Source organism: Natator depressus, chromosome 2 (assembly GCF_965152275.1).
Source record: "Natator depressus isolate rNatDep1 chromosome 2, rNatDep2.hap1, whole genome shotgun sequence".
NCBI classification, from domain to species: Eukaryota; Metazoa; Chordata; order Testudines; family Cheloniidae; genus Natator; species Natator depressus.
Window position 1 is genome coordinate 3,529,502 of NC_134235.1, and position 23,578 is coordinate 3,553,079.

At 62.5% G+C, this 23,578-nt stretch overlaps 1 protein-coding gene across 1 annotated transcript; it reads right to left on the reverse strand.

The window, feature by feature from the left end:
• Positions 1-117: 117 nt before the first annotated feature.
• LRRC24 (leucine rich repeat containing 24) lies at positions 118-22,823 on the reverse strand. Its single transcript, XM_074942923.1, is given in 6 exon segments — positions 118-819; positions 822-1,100; positions 2,884-3,052; positions 3,603-3,881; positions 4,976-5,138; positions 22,686-22,823. Coding segments are annotated over 6 exon segments (1,602 nt in total). The 5' UTR covers positions 22,730-22,823; the 3' UTR covers positions 118-151.
• Between the last annotated feature and the right edge of the window lie 755 nt (positions 22,824-23,578).

Below are 23,578 nucleotides of genomic sequence, written 5' to 3' on the forward strand. Positions count from 1 at the left end.
GGTCAGGGGTCACAGCCGCACTGGAGTGAGGACGGGGGGGTCTGTCCCATTGCCCTGCCCTAATGCCCCCCATCTCCCCACGGTGCCTCAGCAGTGGATCTCGTAGGCAATCTTTGCCCTGCCCTAATGCCCCCCATCTCCCCACGGTGCCTCAGCAGTGGATCTCGTAGGCAATCTGCGGCTGGAACGCAAGTCCCTGATTGACAAACAGTTCGCTGGCCTCCCGCTCGCCCTCCTCCTCCCCCTCCGGGGTCTGCGTGGCCTGGTCCTGCAGCAGCTCTGGAAGCCCCGGGAAGGCCCCGGCCAGCCCCTCGGGGTCCTTGTAGGTGGCGAAGAGCGGCTTGGTGCGGTCGATGACGAACATCTCGTGGCCCCGCTCGTCGCGGTACTCCTCCAGCTGGGCGAAGGTGGTGGGCCCGTCCGAGTAGTCGTTGACGTAGAGGATGTTCTCCTCCTTCTTGGCCTTTTTCCGCTTGCGGTGCTTCCTGTAGATCATGACGATGAGGAGCAGCGCGACGAGGGCCAGCAGCGAGATGCCCACGGCGATGGCCGTCTGCGTGGCCATGCTCAGGGCGTTGAAGTCCATGCTCTCCATGTCGTAGAGGGGCTCCTGGCTGACGTCCACGGAGGCCGGGTAGGCGCGCGGTGGCGGCTGCTGCTGGGAGCGGTTGACCATGAGGCGGAAGAGCACGCGGGCCGTGCCGCCCGGGTTGGAGGCCTCGCACTCGTACTTGCCGGCGTGGGCCACCGTGATGTTGTTGAGGAAGAGCATCCCGCTCCCCGTGTCCGAGTCGAAGCGCTCCCTGCCCGCGCGTGGGCCACCTTCCGCCAGCTCACCAGCGGCTGCGGGTAGCCGGAGGCCTGGCAGGAGACCCGCAGGTCATCCCCGAGCCGGGCCGTCGCCTCCAGCGGCTCCACCTGCACCACAGGCGGGATGCAGATCAGGCTGTTCCCGGAGATGTCCAGCAGGCTCTGGTAGGCCAAGCGCGGGGGCTCCGAGCACACGATCTTCTTGTCCAGCGAGCTGAGGAGACGCTGCCCTTCCTCCTTGATCCAGGCGCCGAGCCAGTGCAGGGCGCAGTCACATCGCCAGGGGTTTTCTGCCAAGAGAAGCTGGGTCAGTCGGGACGGTGTCCAGTCGCCTGAGCCCCGCCCCAAGCCAAGGAAGGGGCCGGCCGATGAAGAGGCGCGTCCAGACGGCTCAGCCATACCACCGCTGCGCAGCGGGCCGGAGGGAGCTGTGCTGCGCAGCTCCAGGGAGCCGGGGTGGGGATCGTGTGGGGGGGGGGGTAGCTTGGGGAATGGGCTGAAATTCAGTCGAAGGAAAGTCTGGCTGAAGCTGGGGGAGTTTCCCTGGCAGGGAGAGCCGTGGGGTGGTCCAGGAGCGGGGGGGCTCATGGGCTGAGCACAGGTGAGGGGGGCTGGGCGGTGACCGATCTCCCACGGGGGCAGACTGGTTACACCCTGCCCCTCTCCTGCACGTTGTGCTCTGAGAGAGTTTCGGCACCTCAGCCCCCACACCCCAGCGCAATCGTCCCCGCTGCACTGCCGAAGGGGGGGGGGGTCACTCAGGGTCCCACAAGGAGCGTGTCCAGAGTCGGGAATCAAACCCAGGCCTCTCGACTCCCCGCCCCGGGCGTTAACTGCTAGATCCGCTGCCTCTCAGAGACACCTGCCAGGTGAAGAGATGTTGAACGACACCATTGCTGGGGGAGTATCCTGGGGGACAACCCCTAACTGCCCCTACCAGTCAGCACCCTCTATCCCCCCTGGACAACAGGGGGCAACCCCACGGCAGCTAATTCCCCAGGTGTGATGAAGCAGGACTGTTCTTAATGTTTCCTCTGAATATTGTGGGGGTGCCTCAGTTTCCCCTAGATAGTTCTTAAGTATCTAGGTAGTGGGGTAAGGGTGTATGATCGTTGCAGAGCCCTAGAGAGCAGGTGAGTGCAGGGATCTGGACACAGAGAATGGCCAACACCCTGTTTCCTGGCCACTGATGGCCTTGCCCTTCCCCCCTGCAAGGTGAGAGCTAAAGGGGTGGAGAACAAAGGAATCCGGTGACCTCCCGGCCGGGAAAGGGACAAAGCCCAGAGGAGGAGGGGCTGGAGGGAGTTTCAGTTTGAGGCTGGCTGGGGACATGGAGTGAAGTGCAGACGTGTTTGTCTGACTCACTGCCCCCCAAAATGGACCTGGCTGAGGGGTCCTGTTCTCCGCACTTACAAGCTCTGGTTTAGACCGTGTTCCTCTCGTCTAATAAACCTTCTGTTTTACTGGCTGGCTGAGAGTCACGTCTGACTGCGGAGTTGGGGGGGCAGGACCCTCTGGCTTCCCCAGGACCCCGCCTGAGCGGACTCGCTGTGGGGAAGTGCACGGAGGGGCAGAGGAGGCTGAATGCTCCGAGGTCAGACCCAGGAAGGTGGAAGCTGTGTGAGCTGTGTGTCCTGCAGACAGGCTGCTCCCAGAGAGGAGCCTTCCCCAGAGTCCGGCCTGGCTTCGTAGGGAGCAGTTCCAGAGCATCGCCCGGGGACTCTGTGACACCAGGCCTCGCTGCCCGAGCCAGGGCCCCGTCTGCTGTGCCGGGGGGAGAGGCCCCTCTCAGCAGCCTGCAGTCCCACTCCCTGCCCAGAGCCTTGGCTCTCTCTGCCAGCTCCCTGCTCTGCATCCAGGCCAGAGAGCTGCCTGGGCCCCAACAGCCTGAACGCTGGGGACAGGGGGCAGCCAGGCTCAGGGCCTGGTCACACAGATTATTATTGGACTTTCCAGAGGGAGCCCTTGGTCCTGCCAAGCAACAAGACCAGCAGATTCCGCCCCCCACCCGGTCCGACCTGCAGGTGGCGCTGCAGCGGCCAGGCGCCCTGGCACAGGGGGGCCGGTGGTTACCTGTCAGCCTCAGCACCTGCAGGCTGATGAGGGGGCGCAGGGCGGGGCGGCTGATGGTGCGCAGGTTGTTCTTGCTGAGGTCGAGCAGGGCGAGGGAGGAGAGCCCCGCCAGTGCCTGCTCCTCCAGCGCCCCGATGCTGTTCTCCTGCAGGTGCAGCTCCTGCAGCCTCTGCAATGGAGCAGGGGGAGGGAGGGTCACCTGCAAGGGCCGCTGGAGAGCGCTGGGCTAGACCTGGGGGGCTGACACCCGCCAGCAGGCGGGGCCCGACACGCCTGACATGCGCCCGCAGGCCCAAGCCATCGTGCACACGTCCACACCCCCACCAAACACACTGACACGTACACAGAGGCTGACGTACGCCCGCCGGGTCCCACCCTGACTCGTACACACGTTCCCCCCGACTCACATCCAGAATGCCGCAAGCCGCTGCCCTTCACGCTGCGAGCCACAAGAGACCCCCCCCAATTTCACAGGAAACCCGGAGCATTTACGGGTAACAGGCTCAGCTCTTTCCGCGTTCCACGTACCGGCCCCTGGGAGATGGGGGAACATTATTCCCATGTTACGGGGTGGGGGAATCCGGGCTCCCAGCCTCACCTCCGTTTCTCAGGCCATTCCAGCCCCTCGGCTGCTGCGTTCCTCCCAGGAGCGGAGCACCTGCCTCCCCTGGCCGCACGGGGCTCCCGCCAGCGGGCGGACGCAGGCAGCCCCCTCTCACCTGCAGGTCGCAGAAGGTGAAGTCGAGCAGCTTGGTGATCTGGTTGCCGGCCAGGTAGAGGACGCGCAGGTGCTCCAGGCCCTTGAAGATGCTGCTGCTGAGGAGGTGGATGCGGTTGCCGTTGAGGGCCAGCTCCAGCAGGTGCTGCTGGCTGTGGAAGGCGCCCGGCTCCAGCGCCGAGATGGGGTTGTTCTGTATGTAGAGGTACTGCAGGCCTCGCAGCGCCGCCAGGTCCTGCCGGTGGATCTGCGTGATGCTGTTATCCTGCAGGAAGACGGTCTGCGGAGGGGACATGGGGTGAGAGCAAGACCCTGGCTTCACCCCCCGGGGGGCACAGCCCTCCCCAGCCCCCTGCAACCTCCCTGCCCCATGGTGAGAAACAGGGGCAACTCCCACTGGATTAACCCAGCCCTGACAGAACCTCCCTCCCCCACATGCCAGGCTTTGGCCCAGGGCTCTCCCGTGCCAGCCGGGTCAGGGACAAAGCCCCAGTAGCTCTGTCACTAGGGCATCTGCTCAGGGGTCGGGTACCCCGTGTGCACGGGGGGCATTCTAGCAGGGTTTACCCAGAATGCACTGAGGCTCATCACGGCACTGGCCTTTCCATCCTCTCTCCTGGTTTCTCTAGCCTCGTTCAGTGGCTGCAGGTTGGCGAGGGGCCTGCTGCCCGGTTCACCCAGCGGACCGGGTGGGGCTGCTAGTGCTGACGGCCCCTTCTGACCCAGCCCCTGTGGAGTCTACACCAGGAGTGAGGTGTTCAGGGCATGACATTCCCCCCAGTCCTAAGCCCTGTAGCTAAGCCGAGTTAATTTTTACACATAGACCAGTCCTTGCTATGCAGACTCTTCCAGCACAACATCGCTACGATCCGGCCTTTCCTCTCCATCCACACCGCTCAAACCCTCGCCCCAGCATCTCCATCAGGGCACCGTCCTTCTCTCTGGCCCCGACAAACGCAATCTCCCCGGCTCCTCTCCACTCTGCTGGCCCCTCTCTTTGGATCCTTCCCCCAGCTCCCCCTGGTCTAGCGCATCGAACACGAGCTCCTGTCTTCGGCTGCGGGCGCGTTGAGACAACTGCCTGCCATGGACCAGTATCGTATACTTGTTCTCCCCCGCCTGTAGCCATCTGTTGTCTCTAGCCCTGTAATTAGCCTGGGCAGGGACTGACTTTTTATTCTGTCTGTACAGCACCTAGCGCTACCATAATAATAATGGGCACCTGAGCTCCATCCCTGACCTTGGGCTGGTCCTGCCCCATGCCTCAGTTTCCCTCTCTGTAGAAGGGGATACTGACCCTTCCCCCGCTCCCAAGGGTGCCTGCTGGACGGATGCCAACATGAAACTGGGTGGCCTGGGGGGGCCCGGCCTTACCTGGGTGGAGGGGTGGATGCTGGCCGGGATCTCCTTGAGGCCGAGGGAGCCGCACTCCACGGTCATGCTGTAGCAGCGGCAGGTAGTGGGGCAGCCGTTGGCCCTGAGCGCCAGCAGGCCCAGGAGGAGGAGGGGCGAGACAAGCAGGGCCATTTTAGACCAGCTGCCAAAGAGACAGAGAGCGGGGGCTGAATATGGCCAATGCTAAACGGATCCCCTGCCCCAAACCCCACCGCCCCAGCGGAGTCGGGACTGGAACCAGGTGCCCCACGCTTGCCCGCTGAGCCAGGGGAGGTCTTCCTCGGCCCAGCCCCAGCAGTAGGTCCCTGCTCCCGTACACGGGTCTGGCCACCAGAAGGCGACACTCACATGTGAGTCCTACCCATCCATCCCCAAACCAGACTGGGGCTCCCACGGCCCAGAGCTACCCTGACCCTGGGGGAAACGGCCCAGAGCCGAGTGGAAGCGCCAGTTAGAGGCAGGAGAACGCCTGGAGCAGCCCCCACGGTGGGGAGGGATCAGTTGGGGGAGCAGCCAATGGGGCAAGGAACACGGACTTTGAATGGCAGGGCAAACGGGGGCACTGGCTCCCAAGGGACAGGGGGCAGATGCTCTGAGCTGGATGGGCCAGAGGCTGGGCAGTAGGGCACAGCCCTGCCCTGGAGCCTGGGTAGGACCAGATCAGGCCTTTGCAGCTCCGCCATCAAGATTCTGTCGCTGCTCAGTGGGGCTGATGGGGCTGGAAGCTCGTCCGAACCAGCCCAGCTCCTTCCCTCCTGTCCCTAAGCGCCAACACCACCCCCCCTCCAGCCTTCCCTCCCTGCCCCTAGCCCCCCATTCCAGCTCCTTCCCGTCCCCGAGCGCCAATCCCCCCATCCTTCCCACCCTGCCCCCAGCCCCACCCCATCCCTGAGTGCCAATCCCCGCCAGCCTTCCCTCCCTGCCCCCAGCTCCTTCCCCGTCCCAGAGCGCCAATCCCCCAAGCCTTCCCACCCTGCCCCCAGCCCCCCATTCCAGCTCCTTCCCCGTCCCTGCTCTGCAGCCCTTTGGACACTTCACGGGCCCGGCCCTGCCCGCACTGATGCCAAGTGGAGTTTGCCGAGTGACTCCCATGGCAGCAGGATCAGGCCCTCTGCTTCGCCCCAATATGAGGCCAGGCTGACAGCCCTGGGCCCGATGGCCTCGGGGCGTCCCGCAAGGGGCAGAGCGACGGGGGCTCACCCTCTGGGGCCCGTTCAGTCCCTGGCCTCCCGACAGAGGCTGCAGCGAGCGCCAGGGGCCCTGTCATCTCTGGCCCCCAGCCCTGGTGAAGGCGGGACTGAGACCCAGCGAACTCATCACGCCAGCTGCCAGGCAGGAATGGGGAGGACAGGGTTGTTGCCTCATCCTGGAACCAGCTGGCCCCCCCAGAACGCCCCCACTCCCCAAGGAGCAGCGCGGCATCGGCTAGTTGGGGCTCCCAGAACCCCTGCTCAGGGGCCTGCCCTGGGCTCCCTGCGGGGAAGGAGCGGTCGGCCTGGCTGCGTCTCAGTGGGGAAGGCCTCTCCCTGGCTGGGCCTAATGCAGGGCAAATGCCAGGCCCTGCGGAGCGGCTCCGGGCAGGGCTGCGCCTGGCAGCCGGCTGGGATGGGGGAGCAGCGACACCGCATTCCCCAGGGTGTTGTGTTAAAGGGACATAGCTCTTATTAGATGAAGCCGGTGGGGGGGGGGGTCCGCACCCCTTGCCAGCCCCCAGGCAGTTAGCTCCCAAACTTTGCGAGCACCTCTCTTGGCAGGCGGGAGAGAGATGCTCCAGCGGCTTGGGTGCTAGGGACTTACTGCTGGTCTCCAGAGCAGAGGGTCCCCCTCCCTGAGCCCTCTGGGGCCTGGGACGTACCCCCAGAGCTCTGAGGAAGGGCCTAGCGCTGATCCGACCCCTGGAGCGGGCGGGCTCCCTGCCAGGCTCAGGTCCCTCCCTGCCTCCCGTGACCTGTCCCGCAGAGCTGGGGGGGTGTGGGGGGGTACCGCCAGCTGTCTGCTGGGGATTCGCAAGCTGCTTTCACTAATTTGTCATTGCCTGGGGAGGCCTGATTTCCAGTTCTGCAGCCGCTGGCAGAACAGCAGTGGGCCCCCACCCCAAGGAGTAGGAATGGGTGGGGGGTCCCCTCCCCCTCTGGAACGGCCATGGGGACCAGGAGAGCGGCCTCAGAGAACGCTGCCAACAATCACAGCCAGGAGCCCCAGGACCGGGCCACCACTGGCCATTTGTCCCCTGCCGCCTTCAGGCTCTGACACCCACAAACCTGCCCCAGGGGTGTCCCCTTAACTAGGCCCAGGCCCTGGGGCCACGTGGAGCTCTGTGCTGCCCCATGGCAGGAGCACAGCAAGACGGTCTCCTTTTCCCACGTGCTTTGGGACACATCTTCGCCCCACAGGAGGCCCCATAGGTGAGGGGGAAGAGGCTGGGTGGGGCACCTGGGATGGATACTTGGGCTGAAGATGGGCAGCTGTGGTCACAAGGTGCCAGGGCCCCCTGGAGACACCCGCAGGCAGCGAGGTCTTTCTGGCTACAGGAAGGGTGAGAGACCCACTTGGCCCACTGGATCCCAGGCTCCAGCCCAGCTGCTCCGCACGGGCGAAGCCAGGCCAGGGACACTGGCACGCTCACTGGTTCGCTGGGGTCCTTGTGCCACCATCCCCACCCCCAAACGGGCAGAGACAGCTCAGCGCCTCCTAAACCCATTAGAGGCTTTGGCTCCTGTCTCAAGCAATCAAGCAAAGCCCCAAATGCCAGCAGCACCTGGCCAGGAGGGCTCACACCAGGGCAGTCCCTCCCTCCTCCCTAGCCCCCTGATAGCCCCTGCCCCAGCCTAGGGGCTGGAGAGGCGATTGCTCACTGCTGACAGGTGCTGGGCTGGCCCTCGACACCAAAGGGCCTCGCAGCAAGTGCAGCATGGGGCAGGGGCCATGCAAGCTGCTGCCCCCAGGGTGGAAGGACTCGCCCAAGCCCGTTCCCTCCTCGCCTTTCCCTCTGCCGAGATTCTCCATCATGGTGCCGCCCCTGCCAACGGGCGGCCACGTCCCCAGACAGACCTCGGCTCGCTCAGCAGCCTTCAGACGGTGAGGTGAGGACTCCCCAGGCACTGGATCCTGTGACCCGGAAGGGAGCATGGTGCTGAGTCCCGCACTAACTCCCGAGCCAGGCTCCCCTCCTGTCCTGACGCACGGCCTCGTGGGCACGGCCCCAGGAGGGCTCAGGAGAGCAGGGGTCAAGTCCCGACTCTGCCACTCTGCCACAGACTCCCTGCGTGACCCTGGGAGAGTCACTTACTGTGCAAGCAGAGACCTTTGGGCTCCCACCACTTCTTCCCTCCCAGCTGCCAGGCGGGCACGGCGCTGGCCAACCCCTGGGGGCATCAGCGCTAAGTCATTACGCAGCTGGGCTGCATCCTGTATGGAGCGATGGCCTCACTGCCCAGGGCCTGGGAGCCAACAGGTCTGGGGCTCAGCTGTGCCCGGTGCACTGGCCTACGCGAGTGCCCAGCATTACCCAAGCAATGGGGCAGAGAGGCCCAGAGCTGCTCACCCCATAGGACCAATCAGCGCACACTGGCTGAGTATCCGAAGGAGGCCGAGTATGGGAAGGGACCAAGCCCCTCCAGGAGGCAGGGGAATCAGTCAGGAGGCGACAAGGGGGTCTAACGAGAGGACAAGAATGAAATGGAGCAAAGGGAAAGTGGAGGCTGACTAATGGGAAAGAAGGTAACCAGGAGACGTCCTGGGCTGTGCAAACCGCCTCCCACTGGTCGACTCTCCCATTGCTTGTGCGACTCTCAGCTAGACTGGGCAGACGGCAGGGAGCGATTCTGCACTGGCTCCTAGGGAGCAGACCAGGGTGGGGGCCTAAAATGGCTTTTCCATGGCACTGAGCTGGGATTCAGGAGGCCTGGAGTCGATTCCTGCCTCTGTCACTGACTTCCCGTGTGACCTTGGGCACATCACTCGTGCTCTCTGCGCCTCAGTTCCCCCCTATCTGAACGGGGGAGGATAAACCCTGCCATTAGTCCATGACCTCTTCAGGGCAGGGACTGTCTCGCTGCACCCACATTGGTCCAACCCAAATAAAATAAACAATAGCCCAGCTGCGAGCTCCCCCCCCGGCAGCTGCCGGAGGAGCTGGCCCCCATCACAAACACACAGCAATTGAGGAAAAGCCCCTAAAACAGCCACGAGAAACTGACGTCCCCAGGCAGCACATTCACGCGTGGACACGATCTACCGCTCAGCCCAGGCGGATACCTTAACTCCAAGCCCCCGGGCAGCAGGACCAACCACCCCACTCTGCCCCCAAACGCTCAGGAGGCCAGAGCGGACGAGTCACTGAGGAGAGCAAATCAAAGACAAGAAGCTGGACGCTCCGGCTCCCTGCATGGAAGGGGCACGCTAGTAGCTGCTCCCCGCAGCGCTTGGTGCCCACAGGCAGGGAGCCACCCCGTCCAGAGAGGAGTGTCCGCGAGACACAAACACCATCTGCTCCAGGGCCAAGGGAGAGACTCCCCCACGGGGCCAGGAATCGGAAACGACATTGCACAGAGAGGCAAGGAAGAGAGACTGTGCCTGGCTCTGGGGATGCTGGGCTCTGGCCACCAGCAGGGCTGGGGCTGGGATTCTGGGCTGCTAGCCCAGTGGGCAAAGTCTGCACCAGCCTGGCGTTGTCTCCTCCCCATGGAGCAGCACCAGCCAAAGGGACCCTCCCCCCGACACAGAGACTTGGAGTGGGGGTCCTGGTTGATGTGACAGCTGGGTGGCTGGGGTGGGGGCGGTTGATGAGACGACATGGGCAGCAGGGAGGGTGGGGGGCCGTTCATATCATGATACCTGTGTGACGATGTGACGCAGCAGGGAGGGGGGAGTGTTGACCTGGGAATGTGCCCTGGGGACGGGAGACCTGAGAGCCTGTCACCTGAGCCAGGAGGGGGAGGGGGAGGTAACACCTCTGCCCAGGAATGTGGAGGGAGGCTGCAGCAGGGAACCTGCTCGGTGGGTTTAGTTTCAGTTTGGGGCTGGGTGGAGGAACACAGGGAACCCCAGGGCTGGGGTCTAAGCTCCCTGCTCCCCCAGAAGGACTTCACTGAGGGGTCCTGGGTGTACCCACAAGCTCTGTTTTGGACTGTGTTCCTGTTGTCCAATAAACCTTCGGTTTTACTGGCTGGCTGAGAGTCTCAGTGAATCCCAGGAAGAGGGGTGCAGGGCCTGGACTCCCCCACACTCCGTGACAACTGGTGGCAGCGGTGGGATCTACTGCACCCCGTGAACGGCGCTTCCTGCAGTAAGTGACTGGGGAACAGTAAAACGAAGGGGGATTGACGGGGACCAGGCGTGCTGAAGATTCAGAGAGAGAGACGGTTTCAGGGGGCGGTTAACCCCTGGGAGTGTGTCACCAGAGAGAAGGACTTTTGCAGTAACAGGGTCCCCCGGGGGATTGCAGCGAGCGGTCCCAGGGGCGGAGGAGTCTGCAACTCGACCCTGGCAAAGAGGTGGTGACCTCAAGAAGGACTGGCACACTAGGGGCTTTTCCTGGAAACCGTGGACAGCTGCCCGGCCTGCGAGTGGCCAGCCGGGAGATGTACGCTAAACGCCTTAAGAGCGACCTGGTGGAGCTGTGCAGGCAGAGGGGGCTGCGCGTCGGGAGGTCCACCAAGGAACAGCTGATTGCCCAGCTGGAGGAGAGGGATCGCTTGGATGACCCGATCCCTGTCCCTGAGGGAAGCCGCCCGGCGGACGCAGCGTGGGCCCTGGGGCCTGACCAGGCTGGGAGGGGTCAGACTGCTGCCCAGGACACCCCGAGACCCTTCCTACCTATGCCTGGGGGAGGGGTTGTGGGAAGCCCAGCGAATACCGAGGGCCCCCTGACCCCAGCAGCCAGCAGGGGATCCTCCCAGCGGAGCTCCCCATCCCTGGAGCGGATGCGGCTGGAATGGGAGAGGGAGAGGAAAATGAGGGAGCTGGAGGATCATGAAAAACAACGTCAACATGAGGAGAAACAACGTCAACATGAGCAGGAGGAGAAGGAGAAACAACGTCAACATGAGCAGGAGGAGAAGGAGAGGGAGCGTCAGGAGAAGGAGAGGGAACGTCAGGAGAAGGAGAGGGAACGTCAGGAGAAGGAGAGGGAACGTCAGGAGAAGGAGAGGGAACGTCAACATGAGCAGCAGGAGAAGGAGAAACAAAGACAGCATGAACTGGAGCTGGCCAGGCTGAGGAGCAGTGGGGCCCCGGCTGCGGTGAGTGAGGGGGGACCCAAGACTGCAAGGAGCTTTGATAAGTGCTTCCTGGCCCAGCGGAAGGAGGGGGAGGGAGCGCCGAGGGGCACGGCTCAGAGAGGCTGCGGCCTCAGACCTGGCCACGGAGGGGGAACCGGGCCCCATCCCTTCCCCAGCCGCTGAGTTCCAGGCCGAGTTGAGGAAAGATCCCTCCTTGCAGAAGCTCAGGGACCTGGCCGACCTCAGTGAGGGACGGACCATGAGGAGAGGCTGCCAGGAGAGGTTCCTGTGGGAGAAGGGGTTCCTGTACCGAGAATGGGCTCCCCCAGGGGAAGGGGAGTCCTGTGGGATCAGGAGGCAGCTGGTGGTCCCCCAGAAGTACCGCCGCAAGCTCCTGTCCCTGGCCCATGACATCCCCCTCGCAGGGCACCAGGGAATCCGGCGCACCCGGCAGAGGTTGCTACAGAACTTTTACTGGCCCGGGGTCTTTACCACCGTCCGGCAGTATTGCCGATCCTGTGACCCCTGTCAGAGGGTGGGGAAGGCCCGGGACAAGGGGAAAGCGGCGTTGAGACCTTTGCCCATCATAGAGGAGCCTTTCCAGAAGGTGGCCATGGACATCGTGGGGCCTCTCAGCAAGACGACCCGGTCGGGGAAGAAATACATTCTGGTGGTGGTAGATTTCGCCACCCGCTACCCCGAGGCAGTGCCCTTAGCTTCCATTGAAGCAGACACCGTGGCAGATGCGCTCCTGACCATTTTCAGCCGAGTGGGGTTCCCCAGGGAAGTCTTGACAGACCAAGGCTCCAACTTCATGTCGGCCCTGCTCCGGTGCTTGTGGGAGAAATGTGGGGTCCGGCATGACTGGGCCTCAGCGTATCACCCCCAGTCCAATGGGCTGGTGGAGAGGTTTAACGGGACGCTAAAGATGATGCTGAAAACCTTTATGAACCAGCACCCGCAGGATTGGGACAAGTACTTACCTCACCTGCTGTTCGCGTACAGGGAGGTGCCCCAGGAGTCTACCGGATTTTCGCCTTTCGAACTGTTATATGGAAGGAGGGTGAGGGGCCCCCTGGACCTGATGAGAGACGAGTGGGAGGGGAAGGCCACTCCCGATGGAGAGTCAGTGGTGGAGTATGTCCTGACCTTCCGAGAGAGACTGGCTGAACTCATGGGCCTGGCCAGGGAGAATCTGGCCAGAGCCCAGAGGAAGCAGAAGGTCTGGTATGACCGCACGGCGCGGGCCCGTGCCTACGCCACCGGGGATCAGGTGATGGTTCTCATCCCCGTGAGAAAGAACAAACTACAGGCCGCCTGGGAGGGCCCGTTCAAGGTCGTCAAGCAGCTCAATGAGGTAAACTATGTGGTGGAGCTGTCGAACCGGGCCCACCACCGCCGGGTGTACCATGTGAATATGATGAAGCCATATTATGCCAGGGGGAATGTGGTGTTAGCTGTGTGTGGTCAGTGGGAGGAGCAGGGAGATGACCCTTTAGTAGATCTATTCCCTGGGACCAGAGCTGGTTCCCCCCTGGAAACAATCCCCCTCTCGGATCAGCTCACCCCTGCCCAGCAAGCTGAGGTCAGGGGGGTGCTGCATCCGTACCGACAGCTGTTTTCCAACCAGCCTGGACGCACTAATCTGACTGTCCACCGGGTGCAGACAGGGTCGCACCCGCCGATAAGATGCTCCCCCTTCCGAGTCACAGGGAAAACTGCTCAGGACCTGGAAAGAGAGGTCCGGGACATGCTGGCTTTGGGGGTGATCCAGCCATCGGCCAGCCCTTGGGCCTCGCCGGTGGTGCTGGTCCCCAAAAAGGATGGGTCAGTCCGGTTCTGTGTGGACTATCGGAAGCTCAATGCCATCACTGTATCGGATGCCTACCCCATGCCCAGGCCGGACGAGCTCCTAGACAAGCTGGGAGGAGCTCGGTACCTTACCACCATGGACCTTACAAAGGGCTACTGGCAAGTGCCGCTGGATGCAGATGCCCGGCTGAAATCGGCCTTTATCACCCCTCTGGGGCTCTATGAGTTTCTGACCCTGCCTTTCGGCCTCAAGGGAGCGCCGGCCACCTTCCAGCGCCTGGTGGACCAGCTCCTGAGGGGGATGGAGAGTTTTGCCGTGGCGTATATTGACGACATCTGTGTCTTTAGCCAGACCTGGGAGGACCACGTGTCCCAGGTTAGACAAGTGCTGGACCGACTCCAGGGGGCTGGGCTGACTGTCAAAGCGGAGAAGTGCAAGGTGGGGATGGCTGAAGTATCTTACCTGGGCCATCGGGTGGGGAGCGGCCGCCTAAAGCCGGAACCGGCCAAGGTGGAGGTGATCAGAGACTGGCCCGCTCCCCACACCAAAAAGCAGGTCCAAGCCTTTATTGGGATGGCAGGATACTACCGAAGATTTGTGCCCCACTTTAGCGCCATAGCCACCCCCATCACTGAGCTATGCAAGAAGGGGAAGCCAGACAAGGTGGTCTGGACCGAGCAGTGCCAGGAGGCTTTCCGGGCGCTGAAGGAGGCTCTGGTCAGTGGCCCAGTTCTAGCAAACCCAGACTTTGACAAGCCCTTTGTGGTGTTCACCGACGCCTCCGACACGGGACTGGGGGCGGTGCTAATGCAGGAGGATGAAAAGGGGGAGAGACACCCCATCGTGTACCTGAGCAAGAAGTTGCTACCCCGGGAGCAACACTACGCGGCCATCGAGAAGGAGTGCCTGGCCATGGTGTGGGCCCTCAAGAAACTAGAGCCCTATCTCTTCGGGCGACACTTCACCGTCTACACCGACCACTCTCCCCTGACCTGGCTGCACCAGATGAAAGGAGCCAACGCCAAGCTCCTGAGGTGGAGCCTGCTCCTGCAGGATTACGACATGGACGTGGTCCACGTGAAGGGAAGTGCCAACCTGATAGCGGATGCGCTGTCCCGGAGAGGGGGCCCCGAACTTCCCCAGGTCACTGGTCACAGTGACCCCGCTCAGTTCAGTCTCGAAGGGGGGAGAGATGTGACGATGTGACGCAGCAGGGAGGGGGGAGTGTTGACCTGGGAATGTGCCCTGGGGACGGGAGACCTGAGAGCCTGTCACCTGAGCCAGGAGGGGGAGGGGGAGGTAACACCTCTGCCCAGGAATGTGGAGGGAGGCTGCAGCAGGGAACCTGCTCGGTGGGTTTAGTTTCAGTTTGGGGCTGGGTGGAGGAACACAGGGAACCCCAGGGCTGGGGTCTAAGCTCCCTGCTCCCCCAGAAGGACTTCACTGAGGGGTCCTGGGTGTACCCACAAGCTCTGTTTTGGACTGTGTTCCTGTTGTCCAATAAACCTTCGGTTTTACTGGCTGGCTGAGAGTCTCAGTGAATCCCAGGAAGAGGGGTGCAGGGCCTGGACTCCCCCACACTCCGTGACAACCTGGGCAGCTGGGGCGGTGATGGCATGATTCCTGGGTAGCTGGGGGTGAGGGTGTTGATAACATGACACCTGGGCAGCTGGGGGAGGAGCTGGGGGCCGTGAATGGCTGGCAGCTGGGGGGGGGGGGCGAACTGGGGGCCAAGCTGGGGGCTGTGGCTGGCTATTGGGGAGCGGGGTTGGAGGGCATGACTCCCAGGCAGCCCCGCTGCAGGGGCATCACAGGAGGTTGCTATCAGCTTAGGCCTCTTTACTGCAGGTTTCATGGCGTATTTAAAGAGCTCCAAATAATTCCAAAGCTGCTTACGGGGCGGGGGATTTGGGACTCAGGCTTCTCCCGAGAGGGATTAGCCATGGGCAGGGGGAGGGGCACCCACAAGCACCGAGAGTGTGGGGGCTGGCAGGACTCGTTGGGCTGGTCCCAGTGGGCAGCCGGGTGTGTGCATGGAGTGGGGCATCTATGTGCAGGGAAGGGGGTGGGGGTGGACAGTCGGTATGTGTAGGGGAGGGGAGCCTGTGGGAAGGGTGATGTGTGTATGAACAGAGGGGTGTGTGTGTGTGTAACGGGTGTGTGCAGATGGTGTATGATCAGGGAACGGGTGTGTGCAGACACTGTATGATCAGGGAAGGGGTGTGCATGTGATGATTGTGTGCAGACGGTGTATGATCAGGGAAGCGGGGTGGTGTGTGTGTGTAACAGGTGTATGCAGAGAGTGTATGATCAGGGAAGGGATGTGCGTGTGTGTATAGGGAAGGGGAGATGCGTGGATATGGGCAGGAGAAGTGGGTGCCCGCATTAGGGACACTGACTCTTTGCACTGATTGCTGGATCCCCATCGCAGGAGGGGATCAGGGAGCCGCATGCCCAACACATGCCATAGAGCACAGGAGCCCTGCCCTACTGAGGAGAGGGGGCCCCTGGGGCAGCATCAGGGGCTATATAGATCCCCTGGGAAGGAGAGAACAGAGACAAAAGGGAAGGGACTTGCCCAGGGTCACACCGAAAATCTGTGGCAGAATCAGGAATAGAACCCAGGAGTCCTGTCCGTAGCCCCCCTGCTCTACCCCACTAAACCCCACTCCCCTCCCCAAGCTGGGGATAGAACCCAGGAGTCCTGACCCCCGGCCTTGTGCTTCATGCATTAGACAGTGCTGCCTACTCACACATGTTCCATCAGATATATTCCTCTTCCCCGCTCCTCACCCACCCATGCCCTGCTCCTCTCCCCCAGCTGAGAACATCTGCCCCCCTGAGACTGGCACACGCCCTGCCTCTGGCTTTTCCCTGCCACATTCTTCCTATCGGCCTGATCAGGCCTGACCAACCCCCACCGCAAAACACACTAAATAGAGATGCTGTTTTTCTCTTTGCTCTGAACTCAGGGGTGGAGGGAGGCTGTGGCATTGCCAGGGATGGTGGGTGTGTGTCCCTGCCTGGCCACTGCCCTCCCAACTTTTGGGGCCGGGGGGGGAGGGCAGGAAGATGTTACCCTCAAGCCCAGTGAGATCACTGGGGTTGGGATCACTGGGGGGAAACTGAGGCACAGAAAGGGGAAGGGACTCACAGCCAGTCAGTGGAGGAGCTGGAGACGGAACCCAGGAGTCCTGTGCTTTAATCGCTGGGCCATGCTGCCTCCTTTGCCTGCATGGCTAACAGTGATCTGTGAGAAGAAGGCTGGTCCCGTGATTAGAGAGACCTGACTTTGAGTCTCCGCTCTACCATGCCCCCTGTGTGACCTTGGCAAATCACTCAGCGGCTCCGTGCCTCAGTTTCCCACGTGTACAATGGGTGTAATGGCCCTACCCAGCGTCCCAGGGGGTTGGGAGGGTAATGCACTACAGGCGCAGTGATGCTCTGGGGACAGGGGCTCTAAAAACACCACAGTGCCATTGCCCCGGCGGGAGCAGAGAGGAGTTTTTAATCCAGGAGCTGGGCTCCAGGCCCCGTCTGTGCAGGCCTCTGTGCAGGCCACTGTAGGCTCCGACCTCTGCTACTGGCCACCTAGCCAGAGGATCCAGCCGAGCCCCTCCCTACAGAGATCTCGCTGGAGCTGGGGGTCTCATGCACCGAACATGCTCCTAAGCTGGGTTGGGAGGCTGCCTGCCATGGGCAGGGACCCGCTAGATCAGCGCCCAGGCTGGACCTGGCCCGTCTGTGAAGGACGGAGTCTCTCAGGCTCTGAAGGAAGCACTGGGGCTCCCATCCCAGGCCATCAGTGAGATGAGTTTGATGGGCTCAGCTCAGTCTCTGCTGAGGGACTGTGTGTGCAGGATTTGTGCCATGACCACCCTCCAGAACTTCCTCCCACAAGTCAGGAGAGCAGGGCGGGATCCCCAGCCAGGAGCATCGAGGGGTGAAGATGATGGATGGCGGGGATGAGGGCGGGAACTGGGCTTTGATGTTGCACCTCATGCACACGGGCGGCCGAGGGCCAGGCCTGCAGGCTAGGACAGGACCCTGCTGTGCGGGGACAGGTGCACTGGCCTTTTGACCCGATTCTGCTGTTCACCAAATCCGTCTCTGCTCAGGAGGAGGCTAGAACTCAGAGAGCAGCGGGCTGCAGGGCAGGAGTGAGGGGCACGGGGAGAATTTGGGGGGTGGGTCCCAGAGTGGGACACCTGGGGGGCTGCAGGTTGGGACTGGGGGACACTGGAGGAGCTGTGTGTGTCGGGAGTCCCTGGCTGGGAGAGCAGCCGGCTGTGGGTGGAAATCGAGAGGCACTGGCAGAGTGGCAGGGATCCCAGGGCGGGACGGCCGTGGGTTGGGACCGAGGGACATCGGCAGAAGCTGTGAAAACATGAAGCAGAAAATAGCCATTCAGACACGTCAGGGTGGCTCCAGCCGCTTTCCTGTCCCGTGGGGGGCTTTTGGTTGGGCAGGGTGTGGGGGACGCAGAATGAGCTGAGAGGGGCTTGTAAAGCACCTTCCCCACCAATGTGCGCCAGCGCTGGACAGTCACGACGCACAATCCGGGCCAGGCAGAGGGTGACAGGGAGTCCCCGTGAATCGGCAACGTAGGCCCCTGCCCCCAGCCCCACAAGCGGCTGCCAGGGCTGGCGAGATGGGAGAATAATGCCCGAGAGGAGACACTTACCCAGACCTCAGCCCCGCTCCCATCAGGGTGCCCGGGGCCAACCCAGCCAGGAGAGCGGGGAGGAGAATTCAGATGGGGGTTTATCAGAGGGGGGAACCGCCAGCTGTCTGCGGGGGGGAGCGGGGAAGCAGGGGGTCCTTTCAGTGCACACTGCTCAGCTCCTCAAATGCCCATCGGCAGGGAGGGGCCAGCAAAGGAAAGGTCAGTGCATCGCCCACGCAGCAACCACACAGCCCCGGGACACGCACACATCATCCACAGCCCAGGGGGAGCTGAGGGGGATGAATGGCAGGGAAAGTCCCTGCCCCACTCTAGAGCGGGGCCCTGCGGCCCCTTGCTCCAGCTCAGGGCCATAGATCGCGCCAGCTGTTCTACCCGCAAGGTGCTGCTGGGGGATTGGGCACAGACGGGGAAGGGACATGGCCAGGGTCTCACACACAAAGTCAGGGGCAGAGCCGGGAATAGACCCCAGCTCCAAGCCCTGAAGCAGACAGCCTCACACGTTCCGAGGCCCGCCGGGGCCAGCACGGACGCTCTCGCAGCACTGTTAACACAGAGAGACTGGCCATTTCCCCCAGCCCACACACACGCTGCCCGCCCCATGGCACGGAGAACCAATACCAGCTGCCACCTTGTCTCCAGACACATCAGCAGCAGGATTACTCGCTCCATGGGTTCAAAAACCGGCAGTCCTTCCCAGAAGGACACGAGACTGGCTCAAAAGCCAGGAGAGTTTAAACAATGATAAGATGCAGGCTCTTGTTATTCACCTGCTGGTTTGAGCTTTTGGGAGTGCAGGGGGCACATTTTGGGGCTTTTCACCAGGGTGAGGAGACCAGAGATTCTCCCTTATTCACCTGCCTGCAGCAACGGGGCTTGCAGAAAACCCCCCTATCACAAAAGTTGCAATTAAAATCACAAGAGCTGCAGGGCATGAGTCTCTCTCTCTCCACCCGTCCGTCCGGGGGGATTGGCACCGGTGCACTGGGGAGCGTGTGCTGGCACATAGAAGTCAGTGCCGCGGCGTGTGACGGATGCTGGGTGCGTGCGAGTGACTGGCCTGCACTGGCGCCCCATTGTGCTTACGTTTGAAGGTGTGTGTTTGCGGGTGCGTGTGAGCAGCAGGGCGAGCAGGGTGTCCTTTGATAGGGGGCATACGTTTGAGCCGGAGCGTGTTTTAGCACGGAGCTCTTTTCTCTGCGTAGGTGGGAGCGCGTGTTGATGGGGCCGTGTGGGTGTGTTTGCTGGAGCGTGAGCATTCGTGTGGGTGCACGCGGGAGCGTTGTGTGCAGGCTCCCCAGAGCGGGACCCCGTGTTCCTCGGGGCGGAGCAGGGGCGATGTGTCTGCTTTCACGGCTCGGTGCTGCAGGGAGCCTGCCAGCTAGAGCCCTGCTCCACCGCACAACGTTGGCTCTGACCAGAAGCAGGCAGTTAGCTCAGAGCGGTGATGCAGGCAGAGCGGCTCCAGGGAGTTTCCGATCAGCTTCTCCACCTGACCCGCCTTGTGTGCCGGCAGCACGCTCGCTTTGCCACCAGGACGCGTGAACTCGCAGCAGGTCGCTCAGAAGCAGCCAGCGTAGTCCACAAACACCAGTTCGGGCTCACTTGGTTGTCAGAGCTCGCGGGGGGAAAGAGCAAAGTCTGCCAGCCAGGCTGGGCAGGCCCAGCGCTCCGGTTATCTGGGTGGTTATTTAGCCAGCTCAGCTGAGGTTCGGGGCTGTAGCACGACTGGGATCTCACGGCTTCTGTCCCGTGTTTGCTTTGGAACGGAGCAGCCAGCCAATTCCACCAGTGCTGGAACAGGACATTGACCATGCGGGCCGCTTGCTGTCAGATGGCTCTGACTCCAGCTGGATCGGCCGCACGCCCAGCACCGCGATCTCTCTCCTACCCAAAGCTCTGGCCCACTCCGGTCGTGGGTACTAGGCTGGGTGTCCCGAGAGCTGGAGTCTATCCCCAGCTCTGCCACTGACTGGGGCTCTACTTCTCCTCCCCCAAGGCAGGCCACGTGCCATCTCTCTGGGACAGGGCCCGTGTCTTACACAGCACAATGGGGCTTCCGTCTCCAGCCCTACGCTAATATTAACCACCACCGGCCCTGGGGTTTAAACGCACCGTCAAGGGTTACACACAAAGGAGAGTTCAGAGCTTGGGCCCAGAAGGTTTCTGGGGTGTTGGGCACCTTCCCAGCACACAGGCACCAGCAGGTCACAATGCACATAGGATCTGACGAATGAGACTTTTCCATTGAAGGCTCCCACGGTCCTATACACAGGATAAATCCTTTCATCCACCACTGAAATGCAGCCACCTCTGGAGCGGAACGTCTCAGCCGTGTAACGGTGCACAGCAATCCCACAGAGCAGTTTGGGACAGGAAGCGAGGAGAAAGCCCGCAGCCGATCGCAGCCTCGGAGGGATGTTAGAGCTCTCAGAGTCGGAGTTCTCGTACCAGCACTGACACCGACTCACTCTGTGACCCTGGACTGGGCAGGGCGGGTCCCGTACCCACTCAGTGCCTCAGTTCCCTGGTTGTGATAATGATGCCGCCCGATCCTACTGCTACACTCTCCAGGCTAGTCCCCGCCCCTCTCTCATGGCTTCTCCCAGCCGAGCTTCCCTCCTCCTGCCCGCCCATCGACCTCTCTCCTCCTTCCAGGATTCACATTCCCTTTCCGCACTGACAGCCTCTCCTCGCTCCCCTCTCGGCCGTGGTCTGTTTCGTTGCCTGGAAGCTCCTCAGGGCAGGATAGGTTAGGTCAGTTCTCAAGCGGCTGCTTGGACAGTGCAGAGGCCACGGAACAGGTTAGGTGCCTCCAAAGGGGCTGATCCGAGGCAAACTCAGCAGTGGAGTTTGGGGGGGGGGGGGGGATCATTCGCTCGTCCAACCCCAGGAAGATATGAAAACCTGGGGTTGGCTCCACCCTCTCCGATAAGGTTGGCTCTGCCCCACGCAGTGCATTTAGCACAGGGGTTATGCTGCCGACAGGCGAGATGTGGCAATCTGGTTGAGGTAACCGGCGCAATACCGAAACGGAAGCTGCTCGGACGAACCCTTCTGCCACCAGGGGATAAAACAAATCTACATAGAACTGCAGAGTGACAGCTAGAATTAGACCAGCCTGCTCTGAAAGCCCAGGCCTTTTCCACCTGAGTTACAAGAGAATCTCCGTGGCTGTTAACAGTACAGGGCCTGTGACACACAGCTGAACAGCTCTGACTCAGGAAGCTAGGGGGCAGTGGCAATCACATGTATCTGGTCCAATCTGTTACAGTGTCATTATTAGCATCCCAAGCCGGCTACAGGTTAGTGACTTCTGGTGGACTCCCTGGGCGCGCAGGGGGCCAGACCTCCAGAAGGGGCGTGACACAAGGTCCTTCGCTGGCTGACCCAGCGGGCAAGACGGAGCGAGATCAGCAAACTACACAAAGTCAAACCATGGCCAAAAGTGCAGAGTGGCCACAGCAGCTGCCCAGCCAGGCCGCACTCTAACCCCGACTCGGCAGGGTCAGCCGCCTGGCAGCCATCTGCCCCGGAGCCCAGAGAACCGGGAGTGGGAACAGAGCCCCTTTCAGCTGGCTCTGAACTGCTCCTAGAGCGACAGGGGCCTGGGGCCAGCTCGTCAAGGGCTTGGCACCCACTGCGCCCCCACCGTGCTGAGCCCCTCTGACAATCCAGCCCCGAGGTTGTTGCTGGCTAGTGTCCAAGTCTCAGCCCATGTCCCGAGGGGCGTCCTCATCACAACCTGCACTGCCTTGGCCCTGTGCTTGGCAGCCACAGCAGAAGGGCCTGGGAGCGAATGAGCCCCAAAGATGGGGTGCCACCAGGGCAGAGCCTTGCCATACTGCTTCCTGGGCTGCGTCTGCTCTGAGGATCAGAGGATCCAGCCCCCAGAGCCATCAATAAATTCATGTAACACCTCCCCCCAGGCAGAGACAGACCCACTGCCACCAGCCGACCCGGGCGCACCCTGCCACCGTCCATAACCGGCACCTCATGGTTAAAGCAACGACAGATCTTCGGGTTCCAAACGCACAGACCCTGCCACTTCAGCCAAGGAGACTCCCCCTCAGTCATTAGTGGGACACTGTGGTTCTGGGCCTAGGGCCAGATCAGCCACCTGAGCCCACCAGCCCTGGCTCAGGCCTGATGCTACAGAAAGGGTCACAAAGCTGGGAGAATCCTGGCCCACCCCCTCTCCCAGGGCAGTGGCAGCCAGTGACCCTCTCTCACAGGTAAGGGAGACAGGAATGCTCCTGGCTGGGATCCTTCTCCTTCCCTTTGGCTTTTCCCATTCATCCCCGAGTCTCCCCCTGCCCGGCCAATCGCTGTCTTACCCCCTCCCCTCGATCCTCTCTATGCCCCAGCCCGACCTGGGGACCATCCCAGGAGCAAGACCCAACCCTTCTTGCCAAAACGCCCCCCTGCCCTGGGACGTCTGGGCTCAATTCTGCCCTGACTCTCTGCTCAGGAATCAATGGGGCTGCATGGGGGCCAGCCCCTCGGTGGGTACCCTGAGCAGCCTGTGACGGAATGGGGAGGGAGGCTGGAAAGGCGCCCAGGTGCGAGCAGATCCCACCAGGACTCCCCCCGGACACTGGCCCCATGTGTCCCCAGAGCACCTGGCATCTCCATTCCCCTGCCAGGAATTCACCCCGGGCTCTGTCCCGCTGCTGCCACTCGGGTCCTCCCACGGGGGGGGGGGCATGACCGCTCCCTCACCCACACCTTACAGGGACCTGAACCAGGCCAAAGAGCCGGGAAGAGAACCCAGGCGTCCTAGCTCGGATGGCCCCGCGCTGCTCCCATACGCCGCTCGCCTTCCTCCTTCCCGCCCCGCCCAGAAGGTGACCTCAGCGGGGGGGATGCTGCCCCCAGCTCCGGGAGCCAGACCCGCCCCCATGCAACATCTGGGGACCCCCCCGTGCCCCGGGGGCAGGCAGGGCGCACACGCCCCCGGCCCCGGCTCACCTGAGCGGGCGGGCTGCCTGGCCAGCGCTCCCCGTCCATGGCATCCGCCGTCAGCCCGCGGGGAGCCTCAGCGCGCCCGGCCCCGGCTCCAGCGGGCGGCGTCCCCGGACCGGGTCAGCGCGATCCAGGCTGCCCCTGCGCGCTGCGCGTCCGCTGCGCCCGGCCCCGACTGCGCCCGGCCGGCGGCGGGGACCGAACCCGCAGCCCCGGCCTGCTGCCGTCGGACCCGATTGGCGGCCGCGGCTGACATCACCCCGGGCTCGGCCAACCGCAGGCCTGCGATGTGATGTCACGCTTCTGAGCCCCGCCAGCGCCCCGTGCGGGGCAGGGGCGCTGGGCTCCCGCAGGCACGCACGGGTCGTACACACACACAGCATACACACGGCCACACACACACACACAGCGACACACACACACCGGCACAGACACACACACACACCGGCACAGACACACACACACACACACACAGCGCCACCTACACACCGCCACAGAGAGACACACACACACACCGCCACAGACACACGCACGGGTCGTACACACACACACACCCCGCCACAGACACACACACACACACAGCATACACACACGCAGTACACCCACACACAGCGCCACATACACACCGCCACAGACAGACACACACAGCACACACACACCGCCACACACACACACCGCCACACACACACACACACCGCCACACACACAGCACACACACACACCGCCACAGACAGACACACACACACACGGGTCGTACGCACACACACACACCCCGCCACAGACACACACACACAGAGATCTCCATCTCAGTCACACACACTGTACACACACACACAGAGAGCACACTGACACACCCCGATAGGACACCCACAGCCAGACACACACACACGCAGATCTCT